The sequence below is a fragment of the Brassica oleracea genome, chromosome C1 (assembly GCF_000695525.1).
Source record: "Brassica oleracea var. oleracea cultivar TO1000 chromosome C1, BOL, whole genome shotgun sequence".
NCBI lineage: Eukaryota > Viridiplantae > Streptophyta > Magnoliopsida > Brassicales > Brassicaceae > Brassica > Brassica oleracea.
The window spans coordinates 1,318,822-1,332,705 of NC_027748.1; the positions used below are offsets into that span (position 1 = coordinate 1,318,822).

General features: G+C 36.7%; 4 protein-coding genes across 4 annotated transcripts; 3 read left to right on the forward strand and 1 right to left on the reverse strand.

Annotated features, from left to right (window-relative positions):
* Positions 1-2,665: 2,665 nt before the first annotated feature.
* Positions 2,666-4,224, forward strand: LOC106304325 (NEDD8-conjugating enzyme Ubc12). The gene is made up of 6 exons (XM_013740736.1): positions 2,666-2,777; positions 3,152-3,278; positions 3,361-3,469; positions 3,570-3,648; positions 3,728-3,844; positions 3,929-4,224. Exons 2-6 carry the CDS (start codon positions 3,161-3,163, stop codon positions 4,064-4,066), a joined length of 561 nt encoding a protein of 186 aa, XP_013596190.1. The 5' UTR covers positions 2,666-2,777; positions 3,152-3,160; the 3' UTR covers positions 4,067-4,224.
* LOC106304296 lies at positions 4,133-6,428 on the reverse strand. The gene is made up of 5 exons (XM_013740708.1): positions 6,228-6,428; positions 5,776-6,073; positions 5,183-5,478; positions 4,951-5,114; positions 4,133-4,889 (listed from the first exon to the last, which is right to left on the reverse strand). Exons 1-5 carry the CDS (start codon positions 6,326-6,328, stop codon positions 4,288-4,290), a joined length of 1,461 nt encoding a protein of 486 aa, XP_013596162.1. The 5' UTR covers positions 6,329-6,428; the 3' UTR covers positions 4,133-4,287.
* A 2,410-nt stretch (positions 6,429-8,838) lies between these two features.
* Positions 8,839-10,635, forward strand: LOC106304317 (BES1/BZR1 homolog protein 2). The gene is made up of 2 exons (XM_013740728.1): positions 8,839-9,184; positions 9,708-10,635. The coding sequence occupies exons 1-2, from the start codon at positions 8,948-8,950 to the stop codon at positions 10,380-10,382; spliced, it is 912 nt and encodes a 303-aa protein (XP_013596182.1). The 5' UTR covers positions 8,839-8,947; the 3' UTR covers positions 10,383-10,635.
* Positions 10,636-12,071: 1,436 nt separating this feature from the next.
* On the forward strand, positions 12,072-13,513 carry LOC106300803 (UDP-glycosyltransferase 72C1). Its single transcript, XM_013737036.1, has one exon. The coding sequence runs from the start codon at positions 12,119-12,121 to the stop codon at positions 13,505-13,507; it is 1,389 nt and encodes a 462-aa protein (XP_013592490.1). The 5' UTR covers positions 12,072-12,118; the 3' UTR covers positions 13,508-13,513.
* Positions 13,514-13,884: the final 371 nt, after the last annotated feature.

A 13,884-nucleotide genomic window follows, 5' to 3' on the forward strand; every position in this document is an offset into this window, starting at 1 on the left:
AAACATGAGATTTTTACTTGCAGAGACACTTTCTCGCATATCAATTACAGTACAAGACACTTACCACTTTAGACACACTTTTCCTTGTAGAAATGACTCTTATAACCCTAGACTAAAGAAAAAAGAACATTTTGCTTTCTTCCTATCACACAAATCTCTCTTCTCTTTTTATTTCATTTTATTGTTTTTCTTATCACACATTATGTTTTCATTTACTTTTATCTCAAATTTTAAAATATATTAAATAAAAATAATTATCATAATAAATTATATATAAAATTCTTTATCTTTTAAGATCCATTTTCATATATATATTAAAATATAAACAAAATTAAATGTAGACGTGGACACCAAAACGTGGATAATAGAATTATAGATTAGATGTGGACATCAACAAATTAGAGTTGTCTTATCCATTGGAGCTCGGTCACAGCTGTCTTATCGGAGATCAAGAGCTAGTTATGTTGGACTGGATGTGGTCACCGGGGAAGTCTCCAGCAGATCGGTGTACATCAGATCGAAAGATAAAACCGTTAGAGAGTTGGAATCATAACTCGATTGTGGTGGTGACGACGGCTGTCCTCTGAAACTCGTGCTCACCACTCCAATCTGGCATAGTTCTTCTTCTTCACTGTGCAGAGCTTGGGATTTCAAACTTTGTCGTTCTCTGTTCAAACTCATCAAGAAGATATGATCTCACATCTCTTATACATAAATTATTATATTATAAGTTGCAGAACTTTGGTGATTAGCAGATGAAAAATCATCCACAAAATTTTGTTCACATTATAGAAAAATAGTGTCCACATGAATTCATATCTATATTTATATCATCCACATTTCTGAGTCCACATTTCTAATGGTCCGCATTTCTTTGTTCACATTTTCACTAATCCACATTTTTAATTTTTTAATTTTCTTATTCGTCTACATATTTTGCGTACATATCAATTTTTTTTAGGATTTCAAATTTGTAATAGTAGAAGTAAACCGTCATACATATTCTTTGCATTTCTTTGATTCATATATTCACAAGTTACTTGTCATCCACAATTCGTCACAACTTGTCATCCATAAATCGTCGTCCACAACTCGCCATTATGGACGACTCGCCATTTTTCATAAGGACAAATTTGTCAAAAGTACACCTAGGTCCCACCAAAAAGTGCCTCACAAATGGAAAGTGACTTTCAATGTAAAGGAAAGACAAAAAATGTCTTTATGTGTAATCAACTCAAAAAACATCTACCACCTCTTTACTATTTTTGTTCCGTTATTTAATTTATTTTGTAGGACAAGAAATATTGTCTGGTTAATGTATATCCTTACGAAATCAGCATAATCTTTTATTTTCTAGTAAGAAAAAAAAATTAGCATAATAATAATCTTATAAGTATAATCTTTCAAAATAATAAAACACCTTAATTTAGAAAGACGTTTTAAACATAAAATCTTCAAGAGGAATAAAGAAAGTCCACATAAAAAAGAAGAAGAGATCTTCCATTTGAAGTGGTTAATCTTTTTTTTTTTGTTGATCTTTGACACGAAGATTTTAGTATATAAATTGGGCGTGAAACATGCATACGCGTCGCAAATCTGTTGTGGACTTTATATTAGTATGAGTTAATGACAATGATGTTGACATGTTGACATCTGTTAGTACATCTCCAACACTACTCTAAAACCTACTCCAAACTTCATTTTGCAGTAAAATTATCTCTAACTCCACTCTAAAACTCACCCAATTTTAGAGTAATAGATATGATTATTCCAAATATGGAGTAAACCAACTCATTACTCCAAAATGGAGTTAAACTTTTTTATTTATAAAATGATCATCTATATCTAAATATTTTCGTTTTTAATAAAATATTATTATAAATAAATATATAAATATTATTTTACTATATATATTATAAAAATTAATGTTAATATTTCTTAATTATATAAATATCCATCTAATGAACTATTTTATGCAACAAAATATATATATAATATAAAACATAAAAGACCATACATATAAAAAATAAAAGATAAGCACCATACAAAAGATATATAATATAAAACATAAAAGATCATACATAAGAAAATAGACTATTTTGTAAATAGTATAAATGAAAGATGATATTACTAATTTTTTAATAAACATAAAAATAATATATATTTAAAATATTATATTTTGGAGTAGGAAATGGAGTAATAAATTAGAGCAAAACTAAACTCCATTTTGAAATTACTCTATTTTGGAATAGAAAATGGAATAATAGATCGGAGATAGTCTTAGGACATCTCCATCCCTACTCCTTTTTTTTCTCTAAAATGAAGTAAAAGTGATTATGGAGTAAAGAATGCTCCAACTCAACCTCATATCTCATTCTATAATGAAGTTTACTCCATAAATGGAGTAATCTATTTTTTTTGGTTTATCACTCCATTATAGAGTGGAAAATAGAGTAGGATTTGAGCAATTTTACTCTATTTTCACTTTTACTTCATTTTAGAGTAAAAAATGGTGTTTTACATTGGAGATGCTCTTAGTCATAGTAAAAACCGCCAAATTTAACTGTGAAACAATTAATGGATGGTACGTGACTAATGGGCCTAAATGGACCGAGTTGTCGAATCAACGAAGAAGACGCAGAGAGGAGTGTGATTCTTTCTTTATTATTAACTCCGCGTCGAGAAAAAGCTGTCAAATTCAACATTTCTCCGCGTCGTTTAGCTTCCGAGGACGAGAATCGTCGGCGAGCTTTGATTCAGTCCTCCGATTATCAAACGTGTTAAGCTTCTTCCCCTTAACGATTCATTATATTATGTGATTATGTTAGAAAGTATCCTCCTTTACGACTCATTATGTGACTTATGTCGGAAACTTTCTATCTTTGAGCTCTAAAGTAGATCAACTTTTGTCTTTATTTCCTTTTTTGAGGTTTTTTTTTTTTTTTTGGGATCTTAAAGTCTTCGAATCCACAGTCGTTTTTGTTCTAAGTTCGCCTATGAGTTAGTTTCAGCTGTGATTTTGATGTTAAGGTGTTATGATGAACTAGAAAAATCATAACTTTATTAGTTTGCTAGTCAAAATAATTTTATATTTTCAATACAATAATGCTTTAGTCATCACTTAGAATCGTTCATTTTTTGATTTTGTCAGAAAGAAGCAATGATTGGGTTGTTTAAAGTAAAGGAGAAGCAAAGAGAACAAGCTCAAAACGCTAGCAGAGGTGGAGGAGGAGCTTCTGTCAAGAAGCAATCTGCTGGTGAACTTCGTCTTCACAAAGGTCTCTCTCTATATATTCCTTTGATTGTTTTAGCATTTTGTCTCTTCTTCAAGTTTCAATTTTGCAATCTTTGAATGTGTAGATATATCAGAGTTGAATCTTCCTAGCTCTTGTACGATTACGTTTCCTAATGGCAAAGATGATTTGATGAACTTTGAAGTCTCCATTAAACCTGATGATGGTTACTACCAGTTAAGTTAGAGCCTTTTTATTACATACTGTATATCTCATGCTCACACTTACAACGGTTTGAGAACTCATTTGTTTCTTTTCTTATGAATGATAATACAGCAATGGTACATTTGTTTTCACGTTCCAAGTGTCTCCTGTGTATCCACACGAAGCTCCAAAAGTTAAATGCAAAACCAAGGTAGGCTTAAGAATATGATCCTCTCTCTTTCTTTTTGTTGTTGCATTGCTTATTAGCTCCATCTTTACTTGCTGTTTAGGTGTATCATCCCAATATCGATTTGGAAGGAAACGTTTGCCTCAACATCTTGCGTGAAGACTGGAAACCTGTTCTTAACATTAACACTGTTATCTACGGACTCTTCCATCTCTTCACGGTAGAAACAAAATAATTATCCTGATAGATAGATACAATAGCTTAGTGATTCTCTTAAACTGATACTGTTGTGTAATTCACACAGGAACCAAACTCTGAAGATCCTTTGAACCATGACGCAGCGCAAGTCTTGAGGGACAACCCAAAGCTCTTTGAGACCAATGTCAGGAGAGCCATGACTGGTGGATACGTTGGTCAAACCTTTTTCCCACGCTGTATCTAACAAAAAGCTCTGGTTCGTTCTTCTTCAAGCTAAAAGATAAGAACCTGATGAAACCTTTTTATGCAACATTGTATCTCTTATTCTCAAAGGACCCTTGTTTGCCTGCTTCTGTAAAATTACATTCGAATGAGTTGTATAACATTCTGTTCAGTTTGATTCGGTCTCGGTTTCAATGCTTTTATGCTGTGGTATTTGAAAGAATCAAAAAACATAAGCAAAACTCAGATCATTTCAACGTCTTTAGAACTCGCTGTTTTCGCGTTCTCTCGATCTTTCTTGAAAACGAAATGCAAAGGCGTGTAAGAGAGACAGCAGAGGCCAAAGGGGACAGCCATCATCGACAACAGCCCCTTGGAGAGAGCCTCAGCTTCACGCACGGAGGAGCCTTTCAAAGGATCAATACCTTTGGAATCATACCCGAACATCTTCTCAGACAAGATCCCAACCAAAGGCGCAGCGAACGAGGAGAAAGAGCCTTCGAAAGCCCTGTCGAACGCGTAGATCATCGTCCTGTGCTTGGGAGGGACGACTTCGGCAAACATGGGCGCGTTAACCGCTGAACCGCACCAGCTTATGGTGAGACCCATCAAGAAGAGAGTGATGGAGAAGGTCAAGTAGCTTTCTCTGCTCTGTGGGATTGCTTTCAGAAGGATAACTGAGAATGGGATCCCCATGAAGGCACTGAACTGCGCACACATCACTCTACCGGAGTTCGGAAAAATCCTTGACATCTTATCAGCAATGATGCCTCCCATTAAGGTTCCTATAGCGCATCCGGTCGCAAACACTCCAAGCAAAGCTGCTGTCTGGTTATGATCAAAACCTAAAACAAAACAAACAGTAAGCTTCAAAGACTACAGTTCTTGATGGATAATGAGGCTTACCGATAAGCTCAAACCACATTGTGAAGAAAACCATTGCAGTCCAAGGTAACGAACCAACGATTCCTTGCAAGACAATGATCTGAAACGTCCTTACTTTCACCACCGACTTTGTAGCTGCCCATGAGTCATTCCAAACCGATATCTTATGAACCACTAGCTCCTCTCTACACAGTTACAAACCAACAGATTAGTTTGGCTATCAAGAAGTTTCATATTTGAGGTTGTGTTTTACCGTTCAATGTGCTTCCTGGGGTCAACCACAAAGAGAAAAACTAGTAACCCAATCACAGCACTAAGAGTTGCCATCATGATGAAAGCGCAACGCCATCCCGGTACACCCCAGAACTCAGAACCGGCCATAACAGTAGCTACAACACCTCCTCCAATACCACCAATAGTACCAATGAGATTCAACAAACCAAAACCAGCTCCTCTAGTACCATCCTTATAGCTATCTGCTATAAACGACTGAAGCGCCGGTATCACAATAGCTAATCCAAACCCATTCACTGCTCTCCATAAAGCAACCTTTATCACACAAAAATAACCATTAAACAAAATGTTATAACTAAAAAATTCATGACCATTTTTTTCTCCTGTATCTCATCAGACTTTAGAACTTTAACGAACCATTAAACAAAACTTCATACAACTTTAAAAGAACCCATTAAACAAAACTTTATAACTAAAAATTCATAACCATTCTTTTTTTTTTTATATCTCATCAGACTTTAACCAATAAACAAAACTTAATACTACTTCAAAGAACCGTTAAATAAAACTTTATAAGAATCTTTAAATAACAGATAAAAAGACAATTTTTACCTGAATGAAGTAGTTGCTAGCTCCAACGGCAGCAGTAGACAAAGCCCAACAGAGAGTACCTATCGCAAGAACAATGGGACGATCATAGGTAATGACGAGAACTCCTGCTAACGGCGAAGCGAGTCCTTGAACAAAGTTCCTAACGAATGTTAAGTATCCTAAATCTGACGGTCCTGCGTTAAACGCTTCGCTCACTTCTTTGTAAACCGAAGGCAGTAGATTCTCGTCTGCTCGCTCCATGATCGCAGCTAGGTTTATCAGAATCAGTGAAACCGAAACTCCTAAAAACTTTCCTGTTCTGTAATGAAAAAAAAAAACAGAGGAAAAGTTGGAAACTTTCAAACTCTTGCAAGATTCGGACAGAGAGACAATGAAACAGTTAAATATGAATCAGATCTACGAGACGAGAACAGTCAAAAGTTATAAATCGAAAAAGACAAAAAGGAGCTAACTTTATCTTCATGTTGTTAGTACGGAGGTTGCGAGGAAACAGAGACCGGAAGGATCCTAAAGCGGTGGAGATGTAACCGGAACGAGTTCGAGCACGACCCATCTAAAAAAAATCAAAACTTGAGTTCCAGTTTAACCGAAGATGGAGTTTGGTTGGTTTCTGTAATATCGGAAGTCGTTTTTTTGGATATTAGTGATTTATCACGTATTGAATGGTTTTTGTTTTTTTTGGATTATACTGTAGTTTAAAAAATTTATTACTATGGATTTTAATTTTCAATGATACTGATCATGGATTGTAATTAAAGGATTATTTTTTACTAATAAAAAAGATTATCAGTTTTATTTAGCACGTAATGGTAGTTGAGTGGGTGGATCGTTACAGGGAGGAACATGCTTACATGAATATGTACTATTTTTCGGATGTCAATAGATTGTGACGTTATACTATTGCGAAAATAGATTTGTGAAGTCAATAGAAAAAAAAAAATCAGCTCATGGGAAAGAAATACACAACACTCGTTTTGAGTTTTATGATGACGGATGCTGACGAATGAGGAGGTGCGCACGCTTCTTTTGTGGACGTATCACGTACGGTTAGGATTATCAACATAGTGGTCATGGAGTCAGCTCTTATCATGAAGGGGCAAGTGAATGAGAGCCCTCTTACTTTTCTTATATATCCCTTGACTATCATATTTTTTAAAAGAGGTTAAATATCTTCAAGTAACTTCCAACCCCAAGTGCTAACCGAGTTAGTTTCAAGCCCGAGTGCTGGAATGTAACTCTCCAAGCTACCATGATTCATTTCTGACATATGGTTGGTCCATTCAAAGAAGATCTCGAGATTTTTTCTAAAAGACCGTGTTTTTACTGCATGATCTGGTTGCTGTGAAGATGTAACATTTGGTATTATGTTGGAAAATATTTTCTGTTGTCTGATGTCATGACGCTGGTTTAAGCATTCGAGAGCCAAACAATAAAACGTTCTGAAATATGAAAGTCCGCATTTGAGATCACATGTCTGACTTCTTTATACCGAGACCTCTGAAATAAACGATGCACAGCCACATCAATGAGGTTCAAAAGGTACTGGAAGAAAATTTCATTGATAAAATGTACGATCACATCAGTTTGAAATATTGTTTGCCTTCATTACAAAATAGATTATATCATATTGACAGACACCTAACAACGCATTTTGACAATTATGCAGTGATAATTAATATACAGAAATGGAGGAATTCAATTTTGTTTTGTAAAGTCAGAATAAGAAACCGAATTATTTTACCAACGTACAAATAATTAAAACGCAAAATCACACCGAATCGACCGATGCATTGAACAATAACAGTGAGAATAGTTGGTTTGTGACTAAATGGACGCCGCACGACTAAATGAATTAATCAAATTTAAATCAAAGTAGATTAAATGTACATGACCCCGCCGTACCATTTTAAACTTTGTTAATATTCCCCACGTGAATGATTTGATCCAAAGTCACTGACAGATTGGATCATTTTGGCATCACCAATTATTGTATTTTTCTTTAGAAACTTTTTATTTCTTGGTTTGTGAATATGAATGATAAGACGTGGTTGAATATGATAAACACAATATAAAACACCACACAAAATTCTCATTTAATTGGCAAGCAGTAACAAATGATATATATATATATATATATATATATATATATATATATATATATATATATATATATATATAATAGGAGTATATATATAACATAAGATTGTGATCGGTGAGTATATATAATTGTTTAATACCAGGAAAATAGTAGAATTGTTTAATTAATAATTAGTTAGCTGTAAATAATAGCATGAATCCAGCTGGGGATTCTGCTTCCTGTCTTTGCTCACGCCTAACTGGAGCCGCACGTGCTCCGACCACGATGCCAAATTGTGTTTTACTTGTATACTTTTCTCATTTTTATGCTTAAAATATTTAGTTTTCCTAATTACACTGATACATTTATAATGACATCAAATTTATCGTTTTTGATGCATCTTGATGACTGGAAATCTTCATTAAACATCTAATAGTTAGAGTAAATTGTAAGTCATTTTATTAAATTAAATATGACCGTTTTGAGCTATAGATGCTATTAATAAAAATTTACAACCTGATAACAGAAAGTGGAAAAAAAAAACAATAGTATCATCAATATTTTCGCTTAGACACAACTCGAAAAGGTCATATAAATGTATTCGTAAAAAGAAAATTCTTTCACAAGACGACAACATGAAACTCTGTCGTCATTTTAAAATTTGTTAAAACAATGCAAATTATCACTAGAATATACTACAGTTTAACCTTTTTGTAAAAATTACTAGTATAAGTTTATATACCACTATAAAATAATTAAAATGCACAAGAGGAAAAAAAGAAAGAAAAAAGATACCAATTCATTGAATAGTGAAAAGGAAACCAGGAGGGGACCACAGCTCGTGCGTTACATTAATTAGACACGTGGAAGCTGACTTCCAAAACCGGTCCCACAGTTAGACACGGATCGCACGTGCGGAGACACACAAAAAAAAAGATTACATTTTTATTTATAAAACCAGAGACGATGAAAGCCAATCCGCTTGAGAGTCACCAAAGAAACTCTCTCTCTCTCTCTCTCTCTCTCTCTCTCGTCTCCCTCGTGCGCCAGACTGACAAAGACATCAGAAAGATAAAGAAAGATCAAAGCTTTTCTATGGCGGCAGGTGGAGGAGGATCATCGTCGGCGGGACGGACTCCGACGTGGAAGGAGAGGGAGAACAATAAGAAGAGGGAGAGGAGAAGAAGAGCCATCACGGCTAAAATCTACTCTGGTCTCAGAGCTCAAGGTAACTACAAGCTCCCTAAGCACTGCGACAACAACGAAGTCCTTAAAGCTCTCTGTCTCGAAGCTGGTTGGATCGTTGAAGAAGACGGCACCACTTATCGCAAGGTCAAATCCTTTTTCTCAATTCAATTCATCATCGATCTATGAAAAATATTAGTAATTTTATTTCTTAATCAATTGAATTATTAGAGAGATTCTGAGATAAAACAGTAAGTTTTGATTATTATTTTTTTTTCGACTATTTTTTTTAAGTTTGATTATTCGGACAAAACTATTGTACTTCTTGTCTGAAACCATTTTCTTATTCATATGAATTATTAGAGAGATTCTGAGATAAAACAGTAAAGTTACGACTAATTTTTTTTTTAGTTTGATTGTTCGGACAAAACTATTTTACTTCTTGTCTGAAACCAAATTCATATTCATATGAATTATTAGAGAGATTCTGAGATAAAACAGTAAAGTTTGATTATTAATTTTTCTGACTAATTTTTTATTTTTACTAAAGTTTGATTATTCGGACAAAACTATTTCACTTCTTGTCGGAAAACCAATCAAAGTCATTGACTTTGACTTTGAAACTGCATCGTATTGTGTAGTCTTGACTGATTCTTGAATTGTTCAACAGGGTTTTAAGCCATCTCCGACGAACTTCAGCACGAACTCATCAATCCAACCGAGCCCACAATCCTCTGCCTTCCCAAGCCCAGCACCTTCTTACCATGGCTCCCCTGTCTCATCCTCCTTCCCAAGCCCATCTCGTTACGACGCTAACCCTTCCTCGTACCTCCTCCTCCCTTTCCTCCACAACATCGCTTCCTCCATCCCATCAAACCTCCCTCCTCTCAGAATCTCCAACAGCGCTCCTGTAACTCCCCCCTTATCCTCTCCCACCTCTCGCGGTTCGAAGCGGAAGCTCACCACGGAACAGTTACCAAACGGCGGGTCTTTGCTTAGACACCCGCTTTTCGCTATCTCGGCTCCGTCTAGTCCTACTCGCCGCGGCGGCCACCAGACACCGCCGACGATACCCGAATGCGACGAGTCGGAGGAGGATTCGGTAGAGGATTCAGGGAGGTGGATCAGTTTTCAATCTACGGCTCCTCCTTCCCCGACGTTTAACCTCGTTCAGCAGACGTCTATGGAGATTGACATGAAAAGACCAGAGTGGGGGATGAATGCGAGGGGCTCAGAGTTTGAGTTCGAGAATGGTACTGTTAAGCCATGGGAAGGCGAAATGATTCATGAAGTTGGTGTAGAGGATCTTGAGCTCACTCTCGGTGGCACTAAAACAAGATGCTAAAGAACCTTTATCATAACAGAGCATTGTACAGGAGAGCTCGTGTGGCCCAAAGCCTAAGGGTCGAACCTTTTAATTACCGTTACATTCTCTCAGTTTATACTTCAATGTTTTACTTCTATGGTGATAATGTTATTGGAGGTATTAATGTGTGTTTAGTCACATGATTAAGAAATGTTTTTTTGGAGATAATGTTATTGTTTTGCTGATTTTAATTGTTTTCTTTTTATGAGATATTGTGATTAGTTTTAGAGTTTGTTGTGTTGTGGACCTTGTTGGGTGTTTTGAATAAAACGAAACCTCCACGAGCGGGTGATAATGGACCCCTACCATGTGCTCTTCTTGATCTGTTTTGCTGGGACCTAATAAAACAACTACCTCTCTCAACCAATTTGCACTTATTTTAGTATTACTATAAGTGAAAGAGCAGTAAAATGAACGCTGAATATTTCAGCGACAACTGAATTTCATCTTTTGTTCTTCCGGCAGTTCACTCGCGGCTACTTCAATTTTCCGTACCGTTTAATTTGCTTAAGTCGCACTGTATTTTCTCTGCCGCTGCCGCTGGTTCCGCGTTCGTATAAAGAACAGGGCTTATGTAATAATAATTGTTATCGCGTGTTGCAATTAAATAGTACATATTTTCACATGTCGTAACTCTCACGATACAAGACAACATTTTCATCGCCCATTTGATGAGGGAAACTCTGAGACGGCCCACGTTGGGGCCACGTGAGTCTGTATTTTTTTTCTTTTTTATATTGATTTTTTCGGATAATGGCCATGTCTTGTGACTTGATGCGATTGCATAACTTATCTTTTCCTTGAAATTATGTTTTATACAATATAATCATAATCACACTGTTCTCATAATTACTTAGAACATCTGCGTCGTTTCTTATTTTTTTTTTCCTGATTTAAAAAAAAAAAAAACGCATCAATCGCGGACCGCCGTGTATTGTATTGATAGAATCCACAAACAATGCAAAAAACACACAGCATACATTTTTTATTGTGCACACTTTGTATACGGTTTATTCCAAAATCGTGGACCCCCTTAGAGACGCGCGTCTCTGCGATGCAGATCTCTTACGTATAAAATTTTATATGGCATGGCCCTAGATGCCTCGCCCTACCGAGATGTGTGGGTTTACAAGCTCATAATTTTCTATCCATCCATCAAAACAGATTGTGGGGAAACCAATTATGGTATGTTCATCGACAAGTGAAACGCTAATGACCATACCTAACTTTACTTTAACGCCAGTCTTTTTTATTTGAAGGAATTATAATTTACATTTGCTTAAATAAATAAAATGATATAGTAATTAGTAAGATTCAAAAAGGAAAAAATAAACAAACGTCCAAAACAAGGAAAAAGAAACAAACACATCTCGATTCATGTTTCTATGCTTGGCTGAGTTGTTGGCCCATCTCATCAAAACGTCATCTTAATACGTAATACATGCAACGACCTAAACTAGCGATGGATATTAGCGTGTGTTATACGTTGGTAGAAAAACAACTTACGTTAAGATTAAATCCACGAAATGTTATGAAAAGTATTTAACCAAATTTCAGTTCCATTTATGGTTTTTTTTATATGTAACATGTCTTCTTTTCAGTTTAATAAATGATAACATGTTACGATGTTCACTATATATTAACTCTAATCAGTCTAATCACCAAACACATTATCATTTCGCCAATTCAAGAAAGCAAGAAAATCATTTAAAGGCATGGAGATTCACGGAGCTCTAGTGGCTAGTCCAGGCATGGGCCACGCAGTGCCCATCTTAGAACTTGGCAAACGTCTCTTGAGCCACCACGGTTTCGACCGTGTTACTGTGTTCCTAGTCACAGACGATGTCCCACGCTCAAAATCTCTAATTGGTAAAACGCTGATGGAAGAAGAAGATCCTAACTTCGTGATCAGGTTTATTCAGCTCGACGTTTCGGGTCAAGATCTCAGCGGTTCACTTTTAACTAAACTAGCAGAGATGATGAGGATGGCAATACCACAGATCAGGTCTGCGGTCATGGGGTTAGAGCCCCAGCCTAGTGTTTTCGTTGTTGACTTGTTGGGCACGGAAGCTTTAGCTGTGGCTAAGGAGCTTGAGATCATGAAGAAACATGTTCTTGTTACTACTAGTGCTTGGTTTCTAGCTCTTACGGTATACATGGCGAGTCTTGACAAAGGGACGTTGTTTAAGCATCTGAGCAGCAACGGAGCATTGCTTATACCGGGATGCACCCCGGTTAAGTTTGACCGGGTTCAAGATCCGAGTGGTTACGTCCGTGAACTCGCTGAGTCACAGAGAATTGGGCTTGAGGTAGTAACCGCAGATGGGGTGTTTGTGAACACGTGTCATAGTTTGGAGCCAGTGACGATCAGGTCTTTCTTGGATCACAAGAAACTCGGTTTGGTTATGAAAGGAGTCCCGGTTTACCCTGTTGGACCGCTGGTTAGACCAGCGGAACCGGATTTGAAGCATGAGGTGCTGGACTGGCTTGACTTGCAACCCAAGGACTCTGTTGTTTATGTCTCTTTCGGAAGCGGTGGAGCACTAACAGCCGAGCAGACAATGGAGCTGGCTTACGGTTTGGAGTTAAGCGGGTTTAGGTTTGTTTGGGTGGTCAGACCACCGGCTGAAGACGACCCGTCAGCTTCAATGTTTGGCAAAGCCACGAACCAGACCGAACCACTTGACTTCTTACCGGAAGGATTTTTAGACCGGACCAAGGATATAGGTGTGGTGGTCAAGACCTGGGCCCCGCAAGAGGAGATCCTTGCACATGAAGCAACGGGAGGGTTTGTGAGTCACTGCGGATGGAACTCTGTTTTGGAGAGTATAGTGAACGGTGTGCCGATGATAGCTTGGCCTTTGTACTCGGAGCAGAAGATGAACGCGTGGCTGGTCTCAGAGGAGCTGAAGATCGCTGCTAGGGTTGATGTTGGGAATGGGATTGTGAAGAAAGAAGAGATAGTTGAGGTGGTGAAGAGAGTGATGGATGAAGAAGAAGGCAAAGAGATGAGGGAGAATGTTATGGAACTCAAGAAGAAGACAGCAGAGGAAGCTGTCAAGAATCTCTCAACGCCTCAGGCTGCTTACTTCACTCAAAACTAATTAACAAATAAATCAATATTTTCTATTTAAAAAGCAATAAACGTAACAATTCAATATGAGCCAAGAAGATACATTAACTGAGAATCTTGTAGACATGTGTTCAAGAAACATGAGCCTTTTATATTTTGAATGTCTGAAATTAAGGCAAATAATCTTTGTCTGAATAGAGAAGTGACAACATCTAATGAATAGACATCAGGGAGGGATTCAGACCAATACACTTACAGGTTCGGTAGCTTTCTTGAGCCATTCCATTTCGGTCTGGTTCAACAAATGATCCACATTAATGCTAAAATATCTTGTTTTTCAGTTTTCATCAAGTTTATAAAAAAACTTTTCATAAATATGTTTCTCTGTTGTGGTATGTGATTTCTCTT

What these genes read in the sequence shown, in the direction of transcription:
- LOC106304325 (XM_013740736.1), top strand. Translation starts at nt 3,161, where the DNA reads ATGATTGGGTTGTTTAAAGTAAAGGAGAAGCAAAGAGAACAAGCTCAA. An exon ending in TGAACTTCGTCTTCACAAAG is followed by an intron (nt 3,279 to 3,360) that starts GTCTCTCTCTAT and finishes TTGAATGTGTAG; the next exon opens with ATATATCAGAGTTGAATCTT. An exon ending in GACTCTTCCATCTCTTCACG is followed by an intron (nt 3,845 to 3,928) that starts GTAGAAACAAAA and finishes TAATTCACACAG; the next exon opens with GAACCAAACTCTGAAGATCC.
- LOC106304296 (XM_013740708.1), bottom strand. Translation starts at nt 6,328, where the DNA reads ATGGGTCGTGCTCGAACTCGTTCCGGTTACATCTCCACCGCTTTAGGA. An exon ending in ACTAACAACATGAAGATAAA is followed by an intron (nt 6,074 to 6,227) that starts GTTAGCTCCTTT and finishes TTTTCATTACAG; the next exon opens with AACAGGAAAGTTTTTAGGAG. An exon ending in CTAGCAACTACTTCATTCAG is followed by an intron (nt 5,479 to 5,775) that starts GTAAAAATTGTC and finishes TGTGTGATAAAG; the next exon opens with GTTGCTTTATGGAGAGCAGT.
- LOC106304317 (XM_013740728.1), top strand. Translation starts at nt 8,948, where the DNA reads ATGGCGGCAGGTGGAGGAGGATCATCGTCGGCGGGACGGACTCCGACG. An exon ending in ACGGCACCACTTATCGCAAG is followed by an intron (nt 9,185 to 9,707) that starts GTCAAATCCTTT and finishes ATTGTTCAACAG; the next exon opens with GGTTTTAAGCCATCTCCGAC.
- LOC106300803 (XM_013737036.1), top strand. Translation starts at nt 12,119, where the DNA reads ATGGAGATTCACGGAGCTCTAGTGGCTAGTCCAGGCATGGGCCACGCA.